Raw genomic sequence first — 26,257 nt, 5'->3', positions numbered from 1 at the left:
CCCAAAGATAACCTAACCTGTTCTCATTCTCCCATCTAATTCTAGTTCCAGCTCACTGTCCACCCACAATGTCTCTCCAGTTCTACATCCAACTGCACACCGCGGTCTAAAAAAGAGGCATTCTTCATTCACATGGGTTTTCCCATGTGGACAGTCAGGACAAATCAATGAAATAAAGCAAGTTAGAAAAGGGAAAGACAATTATGGGAGTAGAGTAATACCCAAAGTGCCACTACCAACAGGAAAGGTGTCATAGAGGAGATGGGCTAGATTCTAGAGAAAGTAAAAGAACTTGTTAAAATATAATAGACTTCATTTTTGTAATAATACTTGGATGCTCAACCTTCTAGCTCCTCCTGATCATTTCCTCAAAAAAGCATTCATGACATAGGTATAAAGTTTCTGAGCAGGTTCTCTACAAGCGTCTTTCACCTCTCTCATTCCTTACTTCTGAATGGTATTTTTAAAAAATATTTTTAACTGCCCTTTGTGTCCATCTTTGCCATGACATTACCAAGTATCAGAGTTTGGGGAGTTTTTGGTCCAGACCTGTACAGATCAGTGTGGAAAGTTCCTCTACCAATGCAGATCAGCAATTCACCTGCAATGTGGAGCCTCAGAATGGGGTACTGAGTGTTAAGTGACGTACCCTGGGTAACACAGCTAACATATATCGAAGGCAGAATTTAAACTCATGTTTGAAGTTCCTGGCACCTCCAAGGTAGGAGACCACACTGCCTCTCATCGAAAATGGAGTCTGATTTAATTTAGAGGGTGTTATCCAGGATTCCCCTGCCTTCTCACCTTCTGCAATCAACACTGGTGCGTAAGGTGCAATTACATGAATGGTAGTCTTATTTTTAAAATTTATTTAGTATTTTATTTTCCCCAGTTACATGTAAAAACAATTTTTAACATTCGCTTTTAAAACTTGGGAGTTCCAAATTCTCTTCCTTCATTCCTCCACACCCCATACCCCCACATTGAGAAGGCAAGCAATTCAATATAAGTTATGCATGAGTCGTGCATGGTAGTCTTTTTGAAAATACCTAATCATCATGAACAATAAAAGATGAGATGACTTAAATGCCCCATGAAATCTTATTTCTTGTTGCTGTGGCAGCCAGAAAAAACCAATTCCAGCAAATCTTTTATTTTCCACTCTAAGGAGAACTTGTGTGCCATCCTATTTAGCTCCCACTGCCTTTTAATCCTCTGGTTTTATTTACATCAGGGCTGTCCAACCTTAGGTTATCTCAGGGCCGCATTAAAATAATTATTCAAGGGCCACGTCCAGAATAAAAAATACGGTACACTAATAGAAAGGGGGGGGGACGGGACACACACATCATCAATATGACAGACGAAGGCGCAAAGCGCCAAAGCAAACACAAAACAACAAAGCCATAACACAACAGTATAAAAGTAGGTGCATACTGACTAGTCTGCATAGTACAGACACAATGCATCCCAGAGATCGACTGAAAATTCCGTGCGATGTTCCATCTGTAATACGGCTTAAAAACACCAAAGAAAATTAACATCAATGAGATTATTTGTGATGGAATTAAAAAATCTAATACACATTCCATGCAAATTATTATTTTATTTTTTCGCTTCTGAAAATTGAAACCCACGGGGTGGGGCATGCATAAAATCGCATGCTGCCCGCGGGCCGCGCCATTTTTGGACATCCCTGATTTACATTAACAACATGATTGATATGATTCAGTTCTTCCAAGCATATGCCCACTAACATTGGTCAGGACAAGGATCTCCCATTCAGAGCACCAAGAACTAAATTAATGTTCACAGATAGTCTACATGTTGTGTGACTCATGGTAACTTCTGACCCCTTTTCCACTATCTGGCCACTGTCACTACAGAAGTGGATAGGAGCTACATAGGAATGAGGGTTATTCTGTATTTTTTTTTTTAGGAATTCTATTATAATTTCTTTCTTTCTTTCTTTATTTATTTTTAATTTAAATTTATTTATTTAACATATTTGGTTTTCAGCATTAATTTTCACAACAGTTTGAATTACAAATTTTCTCCCCATTTCTACCCTCCCCCCCACTCCAAGATGGCTTATATTTTGGTTGCCCTGTTCCCCAGTCAGCCCTCCCCTCTATCACCCCCCTCCCCTCTCATCCCTTTTCCCTTCCTTTCTTGTAGGGCAAGATAAATTTCTACACCCCATTGCCTGTGTATCTTATTTTTTAGTTGCATGCAAAAACTTTTTTTGTTTTTGAACATCTGATTTTAAAACTTTGAGTTCCAAATTCTCTCCTCTCTTCCCTTCCCACCCACCCTCCCTAAGAAGTCAAGCAATTCAACCTAGGCCACACATGTATCATTATGTATAACCCTTCCACAATACTCATGTTGTGAAAGGCTAACTACATTTTGCTCCTTCCCAACCCATCCCGCTTTATTGAATTTTCTCCCTTGACCCTGTCCCCTTTCCAAAGTGTTTGTTTTGATTACCTCCACCCTCATCTGCCCTCCCCTCCATCATCCCCCCCCTTTTATTTTTTTTTTTATCTTACTCCCTCTTCTTTCCTGTGGGGTAAGATACCCAACTGAGTATGTATGGTATTCCCCCTCAGGCCAAATCTGATGAGAGCAAGGTTCACTCATTCCCCCCTCACCTGCCCTCTCCCCTCCTCCCACAGAACTGCTTCCTCTTGCCACCTTTATGCGAGATAATCCACCCCATTCTATCTCTCCCTATCTCCCTCTCTCAATATGTTGCTCTCTCATCCCTTAATTTCATTTTATTTCTTTTAGATATCTTCCCTTCATCTTCAACTCACCCTGTGTCTACTCTCTCTCTTTTACATATATATATACACATACATATACATAAAAACACACACACACACATATATATATACACATACATACACATGCATACATATACACATAGATATATACATACACACACATTCACTTATATATATACATAAACATATATATATATATGCATATTCCCTTCAACTACCCTAATACTGAGGTCTCATGGATCATACACATCATCTTTCCATGTAGGAATGTAAACAAAACAGTTCAACTTTAGTAAGTCCCTTGCAATTTCCGTTTCTTGATTACCTTTTCATGCTTCTCTTGATTCTTGTGTTTGAAAGTTAAATTTTCTATTCAGTTCTGGTCTTTTCACTGAGAAAGCCTGAAAGTCCTCTATTTTATTGAAAATCCATATTTTGCCTTGGAACATGATACTCAGTTTTGCTGGGTAGGTGATTCTAGGTTTTAATCCTAGCTCCATTGACCTCCGGAATATCGTATTCCAAGCCCTTCGATCTCTTAATGTAGAAGCTGCCAGATCTTGGATTATTCTGATTGGGTTTCCACAATACTCAAATTGTTTCTTTCTGGCTGCTTGCAGTATTTTCTCCTTGATCTGGGAGCTCTGGAATTTGGCAACAATATTCCTAGGAGATTTCTTTTTGGGATCTATTTGAGGAGGCGATCGGTGGATTCTTTCAATTTCTATTTTGCCCTGTGGCTCTAGAATATCAGGGCAGTTCTCCTTGATAATTTCTTGAAAGATGGTATCTAGGCTCTTTTTTTGATCATGGCTTTCAGGTAGTCCAATAATTTTTAAATGATCTGTCCTGGATCTATTTTTCAGGTCAGTGGTTTTTCCAAGGAGATATTTCACATTGTCTTCCATTTTTTCATTCCTTTGGTTCTGTTTTATAATATCCTGATTTCTCATAAAGTCACTAGCTTCCACTTGCTCCAATCTAATTTTTAAAGTAGTATTTTCTTCAGTGGTCTTTTGGACCTCCTTTTCCATTTGGCTAATTCTGCCTTTCAAGGCATTCTTCTCCTCATTGGCTTTTTGGAGCTCTTTTGCCATTTGAGTTAGTCTGTTTTTTAAGGTGTTGTTTTCTTCAGTGTATTTTTCAGTATTTTTTTGGGTCTCCTTTAGCAAGTCATTGACTTGTTTTTCATGGTTTTCTCGCATCCTTCTCATTTCTCTTCCCAATTTTTCCTCTACTTCTCTAACTTGCTTTTCCAAATCCTTTTTGAGTTCTTCTATGGCCTGGGGCCAGTTCATGTTTTTCTTGGAGGCTTTTGTTATAGGCTCTATGACTTTGTTGTCTTCTTTAGGTTGTATGTTTTGGTCTTCTTTGTCACCAAAGAAAGAATCCAAAGTCTGAGACTGAATCTGGGCGCATTTTCGCTGCCTGGCCATATTCCCAACCAACTAACTTGACCCTTGAGTTTTTCAGTGGGGTATGACTGCTTGTAGACTAACGAGTTCTATGTTCCACGTTTGGGGGGGAGGTGCCAGCTCTGTCAGACCCTCGCTACTCCTTCCCCAAGAACCCCCAGTCCAGACTGGGCTTAGATCTTCAGCAGGCTGTTGCACTCCTGCTCTGATCCACCACTTAATTCCTCCCACCAGGTGGGCCTGGAGCTGGAAGTAACAACAGCTCTAGCTGCCCCACCTCCGCTGCCCCCGGGGCTGGAAGCGGAACCGTGAACTCCTTCCACTCCCGCAGCTTTTCCCACTAACCTTCTCCGCAGTCTTTGGTGTTTGTGGGTCGAGGGGTCTGGTAACTGCCGCAGCTCACATATTCAGGGCGCTAGGGCCCCCTCCGCCCGGCTTCTGGTCTGGATGGTCCACGCTGCTCAGGCTGGGCTCTGCTCCACTCCGTTCCCAGCTCCCAGCTCCCAGCTCCGTGTGGAATAGACCTCACCCAGAGACCATCCAGGCTGTCCTGGGCTGGAGCCCTGCTTCCCTCTGCTGTTCTGTGGGTTCTGCCGTTCTAGAATTGGTCCAGAGCCATTTTTTATAGGTTTTTGGAGGGACTCTGGTACGGAGCTCACTCTAGTCCCTGCTTACCAGCCACCATCTTGGCTCCGCCCCCTTATTCTGTATTTTTACTTTATGCACTGCAAAGAAATAATTGCTGAGTGGCCAGCCTACTTGTAAAAGGTCCTTCTCTCTAGATAGGCTGTTCTACGTTCAGATCCTTATCACCACTCCCCTAGATTACTGTCAGAGCATCCTAATTAGTCTCCCTGACCTAAGCCTCTCCCCAAATTAGTCCATCCTCCACAATGCTGCCAGAGTGATTTTCTTTAAACACAAATCTGACCAAGTCACTTCCCTATTCAACTCCACTGGTTGGTTCCCTACTGCCTCTAGGATCAAATATAAACTCCTGTTTAGAATGATTTACATGGAAATGTGTTTTGCATGACTATACATGTATAATCTAAGTTAAATTGCTTGTCAATTGTGGGGGGAGAGGAGGGGAGAGAATTTGGAGCTCAAAATTTGAAAGAAAAAAGAATGTTAAAATTATTTTTACATGTAATTGGGAAAAAATAAAATATTAAATAAGATTAAGAAAAAGAAAAGAAACTCCTGTTTAAAGGCGCCACAACCTATCTTTTCAGCCTTACTGAACAATTACTTCCCCTCTTGATATAAATACAGCCAAACTGGATTTCTTTCTATTCCTTATTGCCTAGAATGAATGTCCTCCTTGCCTACCCCTCAAAGAATCCCTCTTCTGACAAAAGGCAGCTCAAACCCTACCTTCTCCATAAAGTCTTTCCTGATTTCCTCTACTACTCATGTCTTCCTCTACCTTACATTATCTTATATTTAACTACTTTGTAGTTATTTGTATTTATTCTATATAGTCTTGCAGGAGTGGTTTTATTTATTCTATTTTAGATCCCCAGCACCAGCATGGTATCTGGCATGTAGCAGGCACTTAGTAAATACTTAATTGACTGAATGAAAAATGATGAAGCATCTCCATACTTCGCTTGTGTGATCCTCTGAGGGCAGATATACCCTGCTACTTTCTAGTCCTATGGCTGGAGAGGGTTGGGGGAAAAAAGCCAAGGAATCTCATAATTGCAAATTGGTTAGAGTAAGCAATACAGAATCTTTCATTAAAAACAGATTTATTCCACTTATACTGAATAAACCTCCTTTCCTAATTAGTCTCACTTGTACAGAATGGAATATTGGACTCGTTATACAAGAGGACTTTTATAGCAAGGCATTAGGAAAGAATGACTCTTAAGAAGAGAAAAATCAGAAAAGCTACAACTCATAAAGGGCTAGAATTTGGGTCAGGAAGATGGGAGTTCAAATCCTGCCTCTAACACTAGCAATATGAGTTATTTAACCTCTCTAAACTTATCTCCAAAGTAAGAACGATAACTGTAATATCTAACTTTCAGAGCTGTTGTGAAGATAGAGGATAAAATATATTTAAAACACTCTGTAAACTTTAAAGCACTATCTAAATGTCAGCTATTACCATCATTGCAAAGAACTGTCCTTACATACTTTTCACTGTTACAAAATTTTAAAAAACTTATCTTTTTTTTAATTTTAAGAAGAGCTTTTCAAGTTGTACTACAAACCTAACCTTTCTTTCTGTTTTACTTTTTAAAATGTTAATTAATTAATATCAGCCAAACTACTACCAATCTCACACCAGAACACTAGATCACTATGGAAAATTTTGCTACTCCATTGTCAATCAAATATCTCTCCTTTGGCACATAATCAGCAGAAGCAGCAAAGATGTTATAAATTAGATTCTATAATAAATTTATTAAATTCTTCCCCTGAATCCCATATAAAAGCACTATGTATTAACTCCCAGGAGCTAAATGTACCTTTACGTCCCCACATAATTATAGGAAAGCTGGCAATTGTGACTTCCATATTTTTAACCAACATATTGATTAATAAAGAGATACCACCTAAAACTCCTCTCAGCATTACTAGGGAATGTTTACTGGAGTGGCCACAACATGCCAGGCAGGATTCTTGATAATAGAAGGTTATGGCGACAATACAAACAAAAAGTATAAGGATCAATAAATGAGACGACTAAAACACTCCTGAACTCAGATTAAATCTGCAATGGTCCTAAAGAATAGATGATGAAACACATTTCCCAGTTCTCTGTAAAGAGATTGGAATGGTGCTTATACTTTCACATGTGGTTTTTATTTCAAAGAAGGGTTTAATGGGAAGTGGGGAAGGGGGAGAAACTAGATCAAGAAATGACCTTTAAAAAAGTAAAAGGCATCTACAGAATATTTTTTCCCCCAAAAACCACAAATTTCTAGAAAGAATATTGAGCTCAATTATATCCCTGAACTGTAAAATCTAGGTAAAATCATGAAGAAAGTGCCTTCCCTTCATTTTTGTATTTTTCTTTCCATATAAATAAATAACTCTGTATATAGGTCTCTGCCTGGCACCTGACAACTACCTGACATGCTACCTTCCCCCACATGTGAGAATTCAGTGGAAACAGGGTGGGTATGGAGTACTTCTCCCTATTCAGAAAGCTGGCTCTCTGAACACTAATCTTTAGAAGTAACCTCATGGAAGTAACCTCATGAAAGAAACTTCACAAAATCATAGAATCTCAGAAATGGAAAGACCCTCAGAAGTCCTCTAGTCCAATCTGTACAAGAATCACAGTCCTAATACTTATAGGTAGAAAAACACAGATTTTTTTTTCACAGACCAGAACCAAAATAATATCTTTGTTAATCCTCATCTATCAGTATATCGCTTGGGTTTAAAAGGAAGTAAACAACAAATGGAATGCTCGAGCTAAGGAACAGCTGCTTCAAAGTCTGAAACTTTGATGTCATCCATAACTCTTCCCTTTCCCTTACTCACCCACATCTAATCAGTTACCAAGTCTTGTGGAGTCTACCTCCATATATTTCCATTTATCTCCTTCTCTCCACTCACGTGGCTACCATGCTAGTGCAGGCCCTCAACACATCTGCCCTGACCTATTCCAAGAGTCTCCCAATTGGTCCCCTGGTTCCTTTACACAGATGCCAAACTAGTTTTCTCTAGGGCATAGATATGACCATACCCTTCTGTGCTCAACGGCTTCAATTGCTTCTTATTGCTTCAAGGATAAAATACAAACTCCTCGGCCTGGCTTTTACGGCCCTCCAAAATCTGGCTCCACCCTCCCTTTCCAGCCTTATTATCCACATTATGATCATTTATGCTTTCTAGTTCCAGACAAACTGGACTACTGGGTGTTCCCTGACATTCCAGTTCCTGCCATCATGCATCTGTACAAGCTGTGTCTCTCATAATTGAAATGCACTTTTCTCCTCACTCTGCCTCAGATCCTTCGTCATGGTTCAATTTAGGTATCCCCTACTCCATGAAGTCTTCCTTCTTTTTATTTGTGTTTGATGGAGAACTCCTCCCCCCAGGAGCATGTAAGGGCTTCAAGAGCAAGGGCTGATTCAATTTTTGTCTTCTTATCTATCTACAGCATGTGTGCACGCGAGCGCGCGCGCACACGCATGCACACACACACGCACATTTTTGTTGAGGTTTTTATTTGTTAGGGGCAGAGGGTCCAATTGAGGAGAGATGTTTTCCAAAAATTACTATAACAAACAAAAAGAAATCAATAAAATCTATATATAATCAATAAAATCAATAAAACTAAAAAACAAAAAAAAAATCCATTGAACTGAAAAGAGCCTGCAGAACTGGAATCTCATGTATTTTAAAACCACCTACCCTGCTTAAGTTCTATGAGCATGAAAAGTGTATGATTCAAGGTCTACAAATCTGATTTCATGAAACAACATGAGGATTTGAGACATCTTCCTCCATATATCTGGGCTTTAACTACTGAATTATCATGTAACATACTCTAAAAAGCTTTAGCTATTGAAAATATCAATGCTGAAAACTTTTCATTATTCACTGGCTCCACAGACATAAGACAGATACGCTGAAGAATGCTCTCCCAAACAGGACAGAAAACAACTTCAACTTTCACCTTTCACTAAAAGTAAACACAGGTAACAGGTAAGAAGTTGATCAAATGGTGACTTTCCAAGGTTGAAAAACCTAAAATGATTTTAGTTTTTAAGGTTCTAAAGCCTAAAAGGTGTGGAGTAATTTGAAGAGAAAGTACTTTTCCTAAATATTACCCTCAGAAACACAGATGATTTACTTCCTCTTGCTTCTCTCTCCAATTCTGCATCTACAATAAAACTGTAGCCTACAGCACAAAATAGGTCTCTACTGATGCTAACCCGAACTCGAGAGGAAAAATCCACCCCATACACAAACTAGTTCACAAGGGCTGTCATGAATGCCAAAATCCAAATCAAATACCTGGCCCTCTTCCAATCAGTTCCTTTCTTCTACATAATTTCTTCTGTACTACTACATCACAAATCATATATCCAAATCAACCAAGTGATTCTCAATTTTTTTTTCAATCCATAGACCACCCAAGAAGAACAAAGACTTCATGGAACACCTAACCTCTACTTTCCAGGACAAAAAAGAAATAAAAAAGAAAAAACCTAGAATTAATGGAAAAATTATTAATTCATACCAGAAATACAAGTATAGGTATTTCAATATTAGAAATGTTATCATAACTGAACTCTCTCTCTCTCTCTCTCTCTCTCATACACACACACACACACACACACAAACACACACTCACACACCCCAGTGTAATATTTTCAAAAGAGCTTTACGTTCATTATCTCTTTGATCCTTACAACATTCCTTTGAACTAAATACTACAGGTATTATTATCCATGTTTTACAACAAGGAAACACTGTCATGGAGGGTCAAGGAGGTCTGCTGATTTGCCCTTGCTTACAAAGCTGTGTCAGAGGCAAGATTCAAAACAAGGTCTCAACTTCAAGTCCAGAGCTTTCTCCAGTACTCTATTCCCAAATTATCTTCCAAACACAATAAGCAACACATCGCATTTTATAACCTCTTTTGGAGACACTGTGACACCTCTCCTCTCCCTCTCTCCCCACCACTTTTCCTATTACAGTAGAGAGCAATACCATCCTCCCAGTCCCCCAGGCTTGCAACCCTCCTGGACTCTTCATTCTCTTACCCACCATACTCAAGCTGTTGTCAACACTCATCTACTTCACCCCCTGCACCATGTCTCCAATATTCCTCCTTCTGTCCTCTAACACTGCCACCCCACCTCCCCCACAAGACCCTATCACTTCACTCCTGGGTGACTGCAATAGCCTGCAGGTGAGTCTGCCTGCCTCAAGTCTCTCCCCACTCCAATCCATCCTCTCTTCAGCCACTAAAGTGATTTTCCTAAAACACAGGTCTGATCATGTCACCACCCAACTCAATAAACTAACTCCATTGGCTCCCTATCACCTCCAGGAGCAAATATAAAATGCTCTAGCATTCAAAGCCATCACCCAGCCCCCTCATACCTTTCCAGTCTTCTTACAACTTGCTTCCCCAACCGGTATTCTTTGATCCAGTGACATTGGCCTCCCCAGCTGTTCCACAAACAAAGCACTCCATCTCTCTCTGAGCATTTTTCTCTAGCAATTCTTCCTCCCTCCCCCCCCCCATTCCTGGAATGCTATCCTTCCTCTGCTTCAACTACTAACCTCTCTGGATTCCTTCAAGTCCAAGTAAAATCGCTGCTTCTACAGGAAGCCTTCCCCAACCTCTCAATTACAATATCTCCTTCCTGTTAATTATTTCCTATTTATTCTGTAGATAGTTTGCTTTTATGTTTGCTGGCATGTTGTTTCCCCCATTAGACTGAAGGCAAGAACTGTTTTTTTGCCTTTTTTTCTTATATCCCCCAACACTCAGCACAATGTCTGGCACAGAGCTAAGCACTTTAAAAATGTTACCTCATCTGATCCTCACAACAACCCTGGAAGGTAGGTGCCCCTTTTTGGAGTTGAGGCAAACAGAGGTTAGGTGACTTGCCAAGAGTCACACAACTAGTACGAGTTTGAGGCAGGATTTGAACTCAAGTATTCCTGAGTCCAAGCCCAGTATTCTGTCCTCTGTGCCTCTTAGCTGCCTCAAAAAAAATGACATTTTTACTAAAACAGATAGTATAAATATTCCTGCTAGCATAGCAGCTTTTTCTGCTTTTAGCACCATAGATTTGAAACTGAAAGGATCTTAGACATCAAGTAGTAATGTCTACACTCCTCTCATTTCAAAGATGAGGAAAATGAGGCCCACAGGGATGAAGTAACTTGCCCAAGGTCATACACGGAGTAAGCAGCAGGGCCAGGACTTGAATTCTAGTCTTCTGACATTAAATACTGTGCCTTTTCCCTTCTGCCTACTTATCTTTCAGGAGTACAGGCTGACAAGTTTTACTATAGGTGCTTCTACCTTATTATTATTATTATTAAAATATAGTTCAATATTTTAGTTATAAGGGATATTATACTGACTCACCAAATATTACTTTCCAAGACATGCAAGATTAACTTATTTTTTCTGATTTCATCTATAGTCAGTAATGTTGTTTAATTCAGGGATTTTCTTTCTTTTTTTCTTTTTTTTTTGGAGGGGGGGGGAAGTGACTTGCCCAAGGTCACACCGCTAGTAAATGTGTCAAGTGTCTTCAGTCACATTTGAACTCAGGTCCTCCTGACTCCAGGGCCGGTGCTCTACTCACTGTGCCACCTAGCTGCCCCAACTCAGGGATTTTTTAATGTGATTTGGAAATCATAGGTGGCCCTCAAGGGGTCCACCAATCTATCTCCCTTAGCATTCAATTCAACAAGCATCACCATTGATTGATTACTGATCCCCTTTTCTTTTACAAGCAAACAATCCCTTGGTTTCCCCATTGAAAAAAAAAATAACCAACTATCTTTCTTGACAAAGTTTGTTTGGTGTAGTGAAGAGAGTGATAGACAAGGAATAAAAAAGACCTGAGTTCAAATTCTAGACAAATCACTTACATGTTGTCTCAGCCTCAGTTTCTTCATTTGTAAAATAAAAAGACCTGCCTCAAGATTGATAAAATAAAAAAACATGTAAACCACTCTTGCAAGTCCTAAGTGCTACTTAAACATTAGCTATATATTACTTCGCATTGAGCACACAAAATATGGCAAAAAGATACTGATATATATATAAAGTGTGTGTGTATATGTGTGTATATATATATATGTGTGTGTGTGTGTGTATGTATATATATATCTATGATATCCTCATTTTGAGGAATTCAGGCAGAAAAGAATAAAGGAAATAAATTTTCTGGGAAATTTACAAGGCATTCCAAAAGTCTTACTGCAGTTTTAAATTTTAACAGCTTAAAGGCCTTTTGGGACACCCTGCAAATGTGCATGAAGCATGGCACGCAGGAGAACCCAGTGGATGAAGGACTGGCCTGGGAGTCAAGAAGAGCTAGCTCAAGTTCCTGCCTCTATACACACTTGTCTTATAACAAAGAGAAAGTCACTTAACCTCTCAGTGTTCGTTAGCAATTCTCTGAAACTATAAATTACACATCAGAGTTGTCCATCTGAACATGGAAGGGCCTAATGAAATCAGAGTGCTGGGCAAAAAAATGAATATGATGCACATATCACCACATATATGTGCCTATACATTTGGGTCATTTGTCCTTTTTTTAATCCTTCCTGTGCAAGGTTTTTGGCACTGATTAACACTAGGAAACCATTATGTAAATATATGTATTACACATTTTTAAAGTCTGAGAGTTATTCCTATGCAAAAAAAAACCTCACAAAAATATAATGCAATCAAGCATTTGTAAGAATTATTCACTTTTTAACTTCTAAATTTGTTTTCTGAATTTACAGAGGCAAAGAGCAAATGAATCTGCTCAAATAAATGCTATCCTTCCTTACAGGCTTCAGCTAATATTAATTACCTCATCAAAATGTGATCATGAGTTTTGTTAGTTCACACACACACACACAAACTTATTCCCACACTGCAGAAAAATTCACTTCTGACAACTTGTTTGCAAATGTTTTGCAGCTTGGCTGACTGCTCTTGTATTACCTTCTGCAATGTAATCAGTTTAAACGTCTTATTTATTTGCTCCATGGTTCAAAGATGTCATTTTACATTTACATTTTAAGGTGAGATTTACAATAACAAGCACTCTTCCAGTTTAATTTCATCTCTCAGAATTTCCTGCAATATAGTTTCAGGCATCATCTCTCAAACTGTCTCCCTCTCTCGGAAAAAAAGTTTTCAGTATAAGAAACATATAATGAACATTCAGAGGGGCAGTAAGCAAGGACTTAACATTTTTCTAACATCCATACATCTTTGTTCCAGAAACAATGCAGAAAAACTAGTAAAACGTATTTACAATGATTGATATTAGATGTTATCAAATTCTTGCTATTGTAAAATAATAACTTTTTTCTAGGGGTTCAATTTAATCCAGGGAGATCCATTTTAATACAAAAACCAACACAAGAAACTCAATACGCCTAACTACCCTGCTTTCTAGAAATACTCCTCCTTTTAAAAGGAGCTGATCAAAAAGCTAGTGACAAACCTAAGCTACTGGAAATACTTCGGCAGCATTTTCAGTTTGAATCCAGAGATCACCAAAGAAAAGCAGCCCCTTTCAAACCTTTTTACCTTTTCTTGGGGTTTCAGCTGTACTTAGTGCTAAGATGAAAAATAAGAGAGGGGTCATTTCATCCCTTCATCTCCAGGCAAAAACTACATTTAGAATTATAGAATCCCTAAATTTTAGAAGTTAGAAAGAACTTTTAAAAAATCTTCCAGTACATCTATTTTTTTAAATAATAAACTAAGTCATTTTACAGAAGAAAATGAGGCAGACCAACCAGTGGCAGAGATAAAATAAGAATTTAGTCATTTTACTGCAAAAACAATTATCATAATAGTAATGGCTAGCATTTACATAGTTACTACTGCAAAGTGCTTCATATATTATCTCATTTAATTCTCAGAACAACCCTATGAGGTAGGTACTGTATTATTTTACAGATGAGGAAAATGAGGCAGAGGTTAAGTAATTTGCCCAAGGTCATATAGTTAGCATCTCAGCCAAAATTTGAACTCAGGTCTTCCTGATGCACCAGGTCTAGGACTTGATACCAAAGACGTCAACAAACACTTAGCAAATCCTTAATATATCCATGCTATATCTCTTGGATATCTGTTGAACTGATTCTTTTGAAAAGAAATCACCATCTAGATTACCCAACCTGTAAACAAAATTCTGAAAGACAGGAAACTAACCTAAACTAGCCCTAATAAGATTTGAATCTAAGCTTCTGAAAGCTTAATTCTGAATCACAGTCCCTATTTCCTAACTATGTAGAAACACACACGTGCCTACAGTACCTAGGGTCACAAGTCTCTTAAAAGACAAACCCAAGTTTAAAAGTAGGGTCCAGGTGAGTCTCCTGACCATCTATTCGTCTATAAAATTTAAATATACCCATTCCTCTATAAATTTTGAAGATACAGGGTGTCCCAAAAGTCTTAGTGAAGTTTGAAGCTAAAGCTTTAATAGTTTAAATAGCTCCAAACTGTACCAAGACGTTTGGAAAGACCGTGGAAAGAGAGACACACAATCTACACAACCATATATATAACTATGTTTAAATATATATACACCCACATATACTAAATATAGACTATCCATCTACTTACATAAAATATAGACACACAATACCATATACACATATACACTATCCATATGCTTATGGATAGTATCCAAATGCACTAAATGCATATATTCATATATGCATATACAGAGTACTACATACACACTATATATACTATGTCTCTACTATCCATGTGCTCATATATAGTGTATTTATGAAAATATATATACTATATATATGATATGTGTATCCTATCCATATGTTTATGGTGTATGTATATATACAGACACTCATATATACACATGCATGTGTGTATATACTAAAATACACAATACCACACATACTATAAGAGGCAGCTAGGCGGCTCTGTGAATAGGATGCTGAGCCTGGAGTCAGGAAGACCTCAAACACTCACTAGCTGTATGACCTTGGGCTAATCACTTAACCTCTGTTTGCCTTATGCCACTGGAGAAGTATCCAGTATCTTTCCCAAGAAAATCCCATGGACTGTACGATCCACGTGGTCACGAAGAGGTGGGCACGCCTTAACTACAATACATACTATGTTGTATACATGCATATACTATGTACATACTATTCAATCCTTCCACAGAGTATGTAGATACCGTACATAATAAATATATACGCGTGTATACACAAATACTACGGATCCGTTTGTGTGTGGTACGTATAGACTAAAATTACACGTATAGTCTGTCTATATGAAATTACACACTCACTCACACCCGGCTGGGAGGACACAAAGCCCTAACTTAGGCAGCAGCCCCCAGGGCCGCGAAGCCCGCCCCTCATTCCGCCCAAGGCGCCTCTCAGACCCAACCGACCCAACCAAGCCCCCGAAGCTCGCGGGGCGCACGGGTCCTGAGAGGCGGACCCCGGGCCGGACCCCGCGCCCACCACGCAGACTCTGCGGGCCCGAATAGTCCTCCGCCCCGGCGCCGCCCCTCCCTCTCCAGCCTTTCTCTCTCTCTCTCCCCAGCCCCCGCCCCCGGACCCCAGACTCCCCCTCCCCTCGGGCGCCCGGCCCCGGCCTCCTCGGGACGCCCGCGCTTCCAGTCCCCGGACGCCGGCCCCTCGGGCCCAGGCTGCCCCCCCACCCCCGCCCCAGTCGCGCCCGCCCCTCCCCCTCCTCCCCCCAGTCCGGTCTGCAGGGTCCTCACCAGGGTTTGCGGCGGTCGCCGCCATGGCCCCCGCTGCCGCGCCCCCCGGCGGGAGGAGTCGCCGCCGCCGCCGCCACCGTGGCCGCCGCGAGACCGGGAGGAGAGGAGGCAGGGGAGGGGAAGGTCACTGTCCGGAGCCGCCGCCGCCGCCGCCACCGAACAGCACCGTGGAGCCCAAGATGGCGGGCGCTCCGGACCCTCCCTGACAGGGGAGGTGCCTCCGCGCCCGAGAGGAGAGGCCTAATCCGAGCCTGGCCTCCTCGGCAGGAAGCCTACCAATAGGCAAGGCCGGGTCGGACCCGGGGCCCGCGGAGGTCGAAGCGCCAGCTCGTCAACTGGGAGCCGGGCTGGGGAGAACCGTCTCCGGAGCTCCCAATGGCCCCGCCTCCGGGGCGGCCCCGGGCCGGGTTAAAGGTTGGAGTGACGTCAGCCGGCCCGCCTATATAAGGACCGGTCTGGCTGCCCGTGAGAGCCCGAAGGAGTTGGCCTCTAGGAGTCTGCTAACTCGTCCCGCCGCCTTAAGGGTTTGGTTAATTAAACGCTCCTAGGCTGGCCTTTCTTGCGCGTTTTCTTTCCCCTGAGCTCCGCGTTCCCTTTCTACCTAAGTCAGCCAGGTAGCATTCATTAAGTGCTTCTCATGAACTATGCGCTGGGCGTAGAAATAAGCCGATCCGATCCAAGCGGCATTTGTGCTGGGGGTACCAAGAAAGGCCAGGACAGTCCCTGCACTCCGGAGCCCCCAGTCTAGTGCAGGGGACGGCGTGCAAACCAGATGCACGAAGCATACCTTGGCCGAGGGAGGGAGGGCACCAGCCTTAGGGGACACTGAGACGGGTTTGATCTTCAGTAGACTTGGTGGCTGCCGGAGGAAAACCACTTGCAGGGTGGTGGACAACCCATTCAATAGAAGAACTTTCTAAAAATGCCATTGGCAGCCCCTCAATGGGAAGTAGATGCCCCTCTTCAGGGAACGTCTTCAAGCTGTAGCTGGGCGGGGATGTGTGTCAGGGAGTCCCCTGGTCTTACTCTGTTAGGAAGAGATGCTTTTCTGCGAGGAATTAGGATACAAGTTCCAGAATGAGACTTTTCCATCTCCATGGCTGAAATGCACTTCATCCTCACTCTTAGAATGCCTTGCTTCCTTCAAAGCACAGATGTCACCTCTTAAACAAGACCTTTCCTGATTCCACCAGGTGTTACTGCCCTTTCCTTCTTCAAATTACCTTGTATTTATATTGGTTTATATTTTGTATTCTCCTCTAGTCCGGCTACCTGCACGAACATACCTACAGATTAAAATGCAAGTGGCTGTTTTGTCTTTATATCCCTAGAGCCTAGGATCCTGCCTCATTCTTAACAGGTACTCATCCATCCATCCATCTATCTACTTACCTATCTTTCTTTCTCTTTGTTTCTAGTTGAATTGTATTCTTTGTGCCAGTTAATACAGAAAATTCCTACAAATCTAGTCCAATCCAATCATCATTAAATGGCTATCATGTGGAAGGCCACTGTGTAGGGACCAGCGATAACATTTAAAGAAGGAAGAAGCACTAAAATTTGGTATGGTAAAATTTGGTACAGCCTTGTGTAACCAGGATGTGGTATCAGTTATACTGGATACCTTTCTGGGTCCTCAGAAAGGGCCTTGAAGTGGTTTTCTCACCTACCAAATGAAGGGATTAGATTAGGCACATAGTAGGCATTATATAAATGCTTATTGTTTTCCCTACCTTACCTAAATGATCTCTAAGGTATCTTTCAGCTCCAGATCTATGATTAAATTATGGGCCAGACATGGAAAAATTCATGGAGTGGAAAGGCTACCAGACAAGATCAGGGAACATACCCAGTTTGGCTAGAAAGTTATCTTAGAACCAGATTGTAAAGGTCGCCAAATGCCCAGGTAAGAAACACAGTTTCCTCAGGGAGGCAGGGAAGGTCTTTAAGCAGAGGAGTTATACAGTGGGACCCATGCATCGGGAAGATTATTTTGGCATCGATGCGAAGGGCTGACAGGGAGACCAGGTAGGAGGTTCTAATGATAACTCAGGGCCTGAACCAGTCTGATAACACAATGGAAAGAAGAGGTCAATACAAGAGATATTGTTGGAAGTAGAGTCAGTGAGACTCAAACAAAAGTTTCTGAGTATGAGGGAGACTCAGGAAGATCCACAGATGACTGAGGTTTGGGGCCTGTATCACTGAAAGGATGGTGGCACCAGGGAGTGAGTGGGGAGAGAGAGGCAGGTTTCATGGGGGAAGTGACTAGTACAATTTTGAACATATGCCTGGCTATGAAGCCAGAACAGGTAGCATCTTTAAAAGTATCAAGCTGAGACAGTTCCTCTCCTCCCATGGAGGTAGGTAAAGATCCTATTCTCCTGCAGCACAGAGGCCATGAACTCCTTTAGGGCCTCCAGAAATGACCTTGGGGTTGGTTCTATTTTGCTTCTCCTTTTCTGTACCTGCTAAGCAAGGGAGTCCCTGTACTTCTCTGCCCCTATCCAGGCCCCAGCTGGAGCTATGGAAACTTTGGAAGCAAGATTCCAGGACAGACAGTGTAACCAGCTAGGAAGGCCAGAAAAGCCTAGGGTAGAAACACAAGGGGGCCGGTGGAGTAAACTGTTTGTATGGTTTGTTTTTTGGGTTGTTTTTTTTTTGCTATATTTTTGAAGTAAATATTTCTTTGTGCAAGCCGAGTCTAACTATAAAAATAGTTAAATGGAACTGGGGTGCAGAGTCCCCCCCAAAATTGATTGAATGTAATTGGTGATGGGTAGAACCTTTACTGGCAGAAACTAGATGCCCCCAACCTCTCTTTACTGCAGCAGAGAACCCTGGGGGAGACATAAAGTATAACACATTTTACCTTCATGCAGAGGGTGAGGGGCAGCCAGAGTAATCACTACTATATAGATAATATACATACAGGAGAGGCATGTACCATAATAGCCAGTGCAGTTTTATTACATTGTATATAATATGTGCAAATACCCTAAATAAAATTATATTAATCAGATGCCGTATATAAAAATATAGTATATTGTACAATATATATAGTATTTATTATACATTACATGAAGCATATAATGTGTAATATGCTATGTTATATACTGTGTATTATATGGCACGTGACATCATCTATTATACACATGGTATTATATAATTTACATGATCTTTTGTTGTTCACAAGTGTCATACTATTCATGACCCCTTTTAGGGTTTTCTTGGCAAAGATACTGAAGTGGGTTGCCATTTCTTTCTCTAGTTCATTTGATGGGTGAGGAAACTGAGGCCAATTGGGTTCAGTGACTTGCCCAGAATCACACAACTATTAAGTGTCTGAGGCCAAATTTAACCTCAGGAAGATGAATCTTCCTGATAGTATGTGTTACGAATAATATAATACATATTACATAATGTACATATAAGAGATGTCCACCTTAATAGTCAATACAATTCTATTATATTATAATGTGCATAATATATAAGATATAGTCTTAAATTGTATATATTTATAGTAAAATATTATAGTCGTATAACACGTATCCTATATTACACATTGCTTTGTTTATAGCATGTTATATATATTATATACCATTATATATTTTATATTATAGAATATACATACAAGAGATATTTACCTTAATGGCCAATATGATTGTGTTCTATTACATTATATATAATATACGTAACTAGTTACCGAACATGTATATTATATGTAATGTGTATGCATCGTATAATATGTTGTGAACTGCATGTTATTTTATTATACATGGTATAAAATGACATACCATATAACATATTGTGTTATACTATCTGTTGTGCTATATTATGTGGCATGTTATATATAATATACATATTAGGTTTGTTATCATATATGTATATTATATAATGTACTGTAATACATATTGACTATTAAGGTGCATATCTACTACATGTAATATATATACATGTATGTATGTGTATACATGCATATGTTTTATGTGTGTATGTATATATGTGTAATAGCTTACCTGTAGTACCTTATAGTTTACAGCAGGCTTTCCTACAGGATTAGCCCTGTAGTACATGTATCATATTTCATGTGATATTATTATATATCATGTGATATTATTATGTATAATATATATATTAGTAATGCACATTAGGTACTGTTGTATTTATTTATATATAATATAATACAATCATATTGGTGTAAGGTATAAATTTCCTATGATGATATAGTTTTAAATTAATTCAATTGCATATTGGAGAGACAGTAATTATACTAACATTTATATAGTACTTTAAGATTTACAAATCGCTTTTCATGAGTTATTTAATTTGTAATACCTCAGCTAGCCAGCGGGGGACTCACACTTTAGCTAGAGTGTACCTATGCAAGAGGTGCCTCTGTCGAGGGAGGGGGTTTAAGGTAGGGGCTGATGGAGGATCATGCTCGATGAGGAATGTATAACCTGAAATACATTGATATTAGACCATTTTGATTCATTTCAACTATTCTGATTTAAGAGACTGTGTATAAGAGTATCATTCTCTCTAGGCTTACTTCCCCAGCTTCCACTTACGTTGACAGTTTGGGTCACTAGAGGACAAATCACTACCACTGCTCAAAGTTCAATGATGTAAATCCCTGAGGGACTAGGTTTTTCTAGTACTGTGAGCCCCCACCAGTGGGCCATTATTATTGATTATCAGCCAGTAATTTTTATTTTTTACTTTTTACAAAAGGGATTTACTTTAATGGAGAATACAAACAGTATGAACATTCTCCTCAAACCATGGGTACACTTTTCCCTTATACTACAAAGTCTCTGGGGAAAGCAGGTTAAAAATTAAAGTACAATAAGTAATGTGTCACATATATATCAAAAGTGTATCTCATAGCTCCTAGAAGTCCTTTTCTCCTTTTATAGCATCCTTATGAAGTATCCCCTAGATGAGTAGTTCTCTGCTAGGTTCTGACAATAGGTGCCTTTGGAGGGTCTATAGCTGGCACTTCTCTTTATCAAAAGGAGTCATAATCCCTGAAGCTTCTGCCTTCTGTCAGTGACTATTTTTTTCACATCTGTCTGCAGGCATTTCCTATACTATAGGCCGCTGTAATTCTATTTTTTCTGTCATAAGAAACAACCACTCTGTTGGACTCTGCTACCAAACTCTGGTCACTGGTGGAACCTATGATGACTCTGCTGGATCTCCCAAATTCATATAGTTACCTAGGTGATAAACTACTGAAATATATAATTCCAAACCAGGTTGAAGTTTAATAGATGGCCCAGAGGCATATCTAATTCTTTTAGCCAATCACAAGATAGTTCCTGTGTAGGGCACCATCTCTCTTTATCCAATGATCAAAATACTCTATTCCTCTTAAAATGATGAAGGACTTGTTTACACCCTTGGTAGAGTAATTGTTTCAACCCAGATATTTGGGCCTTTTGTGATTACATTAATTAGAATAGAGTGAACACTTCTACCCTTACACAACCATGTCTTAGAAGAACCATTAATATAAAAATAGTAGGGATTGGACAAAATAGAGGCATTTCTTTAAACAGAGTATGGGATAGAGGTAGCTAGGTGGTTCAGTGGATAGAGCACTGGACCTGTAGTCAGGAAGACCTGAGTTCAAATATAGCCCCAGACACTACTATTTTGTATTTACTCATCTTTGTATATACCTCCCAAGTTTCTTGTGAGCAAGGTCTGTTTTGTTCCTTATCTTTGCCTTGCACATTGTAGGCATTTAATAAACTCATTTTGAATTTAAGTAACTTGAAAGCTATCTCTCAGACAAGTACAATGAAGCTCTTTTGATTTGATGAGTCCATATGTCCTTAATTGGCCTAAGTAAAAGGAAAGAAAATATGAAGTTGTACTTCAGTATTTCTTTAGACCAGGGGCTCTTAACCTGGTGTCCATGAACCCCATAATGGTCCACGAATAAATTTCAGAGGGTCCATAAACTTGGGTAGGAAAAATTTACATCTCTATTTCAATATAATTGGTTTCCTTTGTAATAGTATGTATTTTATTTTGTTAATTTAAAAACTTTATTCTGAAAAGGGGCCCAGAGACTTCTTAAGACTACTAAATGGGGTCATGACATAAAAACAAAAAAAAATGGTTAAGACCTGCTTTAGACCAAATGACTGGGCTGTTCTACCTTCCACCACACATGTTCATGAGCAATATGTTAACTTTGGCTTCCGCAGCCCAGGTAAAGTTGTGGAAATAGTCCCCCCACGACCCAGGTTCTTATTTGATCAATTGGGATCATTTTCTCACTCATTATAGGGTGTCTGAAACTTGAAGCTGTTTTGGTTGAACTATTCATGAGGTACCTGGTACCTCAGTGTAAGAGGAGGGGATGAAGAGGGCAGTCTGTCTACCATTCCACCACCACTCCAGCAATATGAGGTGAATGGGGAGGACAAAGATCACATGCTGCTAAAAAGATGCATTTATTTAGGTAAAGTCTGCTCTGCTGACAGTCAAATCCAGCCTTGGATATCACTGCCTCCAAAGGTAAAAAGCTACTGCCATAATATCTACTACAGAAAGCCCTTTCAGAAATACTGTAATTATGACTTTAATTCTGTGGGGTTCAATATATGGTACTTTTAAGACTTTATATTGTGAAGGTGGTTGTACAAGGAAGGTTTTCTTCCTAGAGCTCTTTAAGAAACAAAGAGATATCCATCTTGTCTTGGGTATGTTTTGATGTGTGGGAAGATGACCTGGAGATATGATCTCCAAAGAGTTCTGCCGGCTGGAGTAGTTTGTGATTAATAGGTTATGCTGAATGATATCTTAAGGTTACAGAGTATGCTTTCACATATACTTTTTCACAAACTATGAGACGGGAAATATAGTAGAAATAGTATTATAGCCATTAAAAGATGAGGAAATTCAGGTTCAAAGAATTGTCTTGCTTGCTTCAGTTAAGTGACAGAGCCCAAAGCCTGATCCAAGACTCCACTGGGTCTATCATTTTTTTCCATTATACAATATCCTATCTTTTCTAAGAATTGTAGCATAAAAGGCTAAGGATCATACTTGAAGACATCTTCTTTCTCAGAGCAAATCCTACTGGAAGGGGAAAGGCTGGCGCATTGTTTAGGAAAGAAGACAGGCCAAAGAGGAAAGAAAAGTGAGGTGTTTCAGGAAGGGAACATGTGGCAAAGCAGAGGAAACTAATGAAAGGAATGCAACTTCCCTGTGTGTTCTGAAATTCTGCTATTCCCGACCCCTAAAAGGGGCCGAATTCAAGCAATATGGATAAAGGGATTTGCTCCCTGACCCCCATTTTTTCAACTCTCATACTAAGGAGTACTATATTTTTTAAGTAGCAAAGAAAAGAGCCTTACTAATCATTTAAAATGTCGGTGACAGGTTTCTGGGGGTTTTTTCTGTTCTGTTTCTTATGATGAAATCCAGATTCAATTTGGTCCCTACATTTCTTAGCAGCGCTCTGTATAGTCACATGAAAAAAGATTTGATTGAATAAAGTACGATTTCTGTTTTACCTAAAGAACTGGACCTTTCCTGCCTGTCCATCTGTGTCTCTATATCATATAATCCATGGATAATCCATCATCATAAGCTTCTCTTTCAGCTTTGACATTTGTTCTTTTAATTATTTAATAAGAAATTCCATCCCAATACATTTACCACGTATCATATTTTTAAAAGGTAGCACACAAGTCTATTCTTTAAAAGACAGAAAAGACCCATCAAGACAGAAAGTGTGACATACGAAGGATCAAGGGTGGCAGGCAACCTTGTATAGTGGATAAAGAGCTGACCTAGGAACCAGGAAGACCTGAGATCAAATCCTATCTTTAATACAAGCTAACAATGTGACTCTGGGCCAGTAAGTTACTCTACTCACCTCTCATTGCTTTAGGTAACTTTCTAAGAGCATAAGTTACAGAAAAGGTGCCCACCTACATCAGTAGAGGAAGTTCCTCCCCAAGACTTCCCTACATTAATTAAATCACTGGTCCTATCTATCTGGATCCCACTTTAGTTTTCAAAGGAATTGACTGCTTTTGACAAAATATTCACAGAACGATATGAATTGAGTCTTTGAGTTTTCATATGGGCATAAAACATCATAAAGGTTTTTTCAGACAGTCATTGCCTTCAAGTACCTTTTAAATCTAACCAGACTTTATTTGCATGAAACTGCAAAACAATACCTGGAAGAGCTGGAAGAGCCTTTAGAAACTTCCTAGTTTTGCAAATGAGGAAACTAAACCGTAACTCATTAAGAAATATGACTTAAATCAAATGCTAAGATATGTGATATAGACAGGAAGTCAGAGTAGGGGATTGATTGGATCAGTATGTTTAGAGAAGACTTCATGGAGGAGCACTTTAAACTGTACGCTGTCATATATTACATATATTTTGATCCTCACAACAACCCTGAAAGCTAGGGAGAGCCGGTACTGTCCTCATTTTGCGAATGGGAAGAGTGGCATTCCTCTCCACAGGAACACATGCTTTACGTTGGTGATAAGAAGCAAAAGGCAGATATATAACCATCAGACCAAACATATGCATGTCCTCCTGCCATAGGGGCTGAGCTTTGGGTGCCTCCTCGAGGGACAGGGCTGGAATAGCTTCTCAAAGTAAAGTCTCCATGTAAATCACCAGAGGGTGCTCTAAGCTCAGATTGCTCCAGCTTCCTACCTTGGTGCAGGTGCGCAAATCCTGCTTTATCTATTTGATGCTTCATGAATGTGCTTTCAGTAAACTTATTTCAATCCAGATGGGTCCATACTCCTGCCCAATAACCAGCACAGGGAGATCTGGTTGTACTATTCCTCCCAGTGGGCCTGTCCCCAGTACCTCATTCCCCACCCTCAGTTGTCACCTCCAGTGCCTCACTCTCATCAAGGCAACACAGCACCCCAGTTAAGATGTCAGGACAGAAGGTCAATAAGGGGACCCCAGTTTTACAAGTTTTACTCTTCATGAGCCTTAGTTGATATATCGAATGGTAACTCGGGGGGGAATGCCATGTCAGCTTTATGACCCAAACTTCTCTGGTGTGAGGACTATAAGTCCTACTAATTAAATTTTTTCAAGACATTATCTGAGTCCCCTCTCTGTCCTTTTTGCCAATGTACAAATGTGATTTGCCTCAGTCCTCCAGATCCCAAAGCCTCAGCCCAAACTGACCTAATCTAGTTTAAGGATATCAAGATTCCCAACAATAAATCATAACTTACATGATTCATTTCCTCCCATTCCTATAAGATTTTTATCTCAACAACTTTATCATAAGATCTAGTCTGTAGGAAATAATTTTATTTGATATATTTCCTAGCCTTTTCTAGCTTAAAGAGAGAGAGAGACACTCATACTTGCACAGTCCCCCATGCCTTTCCACATGACTCTGCCCCAACACAATTTCAATTAACATTTATAGGAATCTCAAACAAGGAGAAGTTCATGATGTGTTAAAATAGTCATCAGGTCCTTTCTGGATCACTTGTCTCTGAGTTCCTGCCTGTGATCAATATCTCAACCTCGAATCTCAAAACAAACATTGTCTCCAGGTGGGTCATATTGTCCAGGCATCCCAGGTATGTAGGAAAAATTCAGTTTGGGTATTACCCTTACTTTATTTCAAAGGAAGGTGCTAGCCTTTGTTCCTCCCACTTTCCTAAAGGAAAAAAACTAGAAAGATTTTCAGGCTGGCTAAGTAAGTAATGTTTCTGGAGAAGCTAGAAAAGTTTTCAAAACATGCTTCCTCAGGAAGCAATTCAAGATAGTGCTATTTGAGCTTAAAAGAAGGACAGAACATTTACAGCTTGGAAAATCAGAAAAGTCTTCATAGAGGAAGCGGAATTTGAGCTGGGCCTTGAATCAGGATGAAATTCTGATGGACTGAGGAAATTACATTCCAAGCACATAGAACAGTAGGGGCAAAAGAGAGAGGGAGGAAAGCCTGAATATGTTCAAATAATGGATATTAGGTACAACAGTTTACCTGAAGTTAAGTTATGTATGAAGATACATACATGAAAGTGTGAGATAAGCCTGGAAAGATAGTTTGTGGAGAACCAAGAACATCAGACTAAGGAGTTCAGACCTCATTTGGTAAACAGTGGGATTCACTGAAGGGCTTTGACCACTGGGACAGCATGATCAAATCTGGAAAAATTCATCTGGCAGCAGGGAGTTGGATGGATTGGACCAGAGAGAGATTGGGAGGCAGGAATATATCAATTAAGAAGCTGGTAAGAATAGCTTGAGCTATGGTGGTGGCACTGGGAATGGAAACAGAGGGACAGATATGAGAAAAACAGAAACTGAATCTCCAGGATTTAGTCAGTAATTGGATGTTGTGGGTAAGGGATAATGAGGACACAAAATGACTAAGAAGTTTTGACTGCAGAATGGTGGTACCAACCTTTCTTTAAAAAAAAAAGTCAGGAATAAAAGGTCTTGGATGAAAGACAACCAAAAAAATAAATTTAATAGATTTTTAAAAAGAAAGACAGCCTAAAAGAAGAGCCCCTAAGAGGGCAATAGCCCCTGTGATTGAACCCCAAATTCCAAAGGATTATTTAATTCTCATTCTCCT

The 26,257-nt window shown here is 40.0% G+C and overlaps 1 protein-coding gene across 3 annotated transcripts in view; it reads right to left on the bottom strand.

Moving 5' to 3' along the window:
• Positions 1-15,933, bottom strand: part of ARNT (aryl hydrocarbon receptor nuclear translocator) — a 63,689-nt gene extending 47,756 nt beyond the window's left edge. For 2 of the 3 annotated variants that reach the window (XM_036769052.1, XM_036769053.1), the window contains exon 1: positions 15,646-15,932. In XM_036769052.1, coding sequence (XP_036624947.1) covers positions 15,646-15,670 — 25 coding nt within the window. In that variant the 5' untranslated portion in view covers positions 15,671-15,932. Of the gene's footprint in view, positions 1-15,645 lie in introns of all 3 variants that reach the window. The other variant, XM_036769054.1, reaches the window with a different exon arrangement.
• Positions 15,934-26,257: the final 10,324 nt, after the last annotated feature.

Source organism: Trichosurus vulpecula, chromosome 7, assembly GCF_011100635.1.
Source record: "Trichosurus vulpecula isolate mTriVul1 chromosome 7, mTriVul1.pri, whole genome shotgun sequence".
Taxonomy (NCBI): Eukaryota; Metazoa; Chordata; class Mammalia; order Diprotodontia; family Phalangeridae; genus Trichosurus; species Trichosurus vulpecula.
This window is presented reverse-complemented; position numbering and strand designations above follow the sequence as displayed.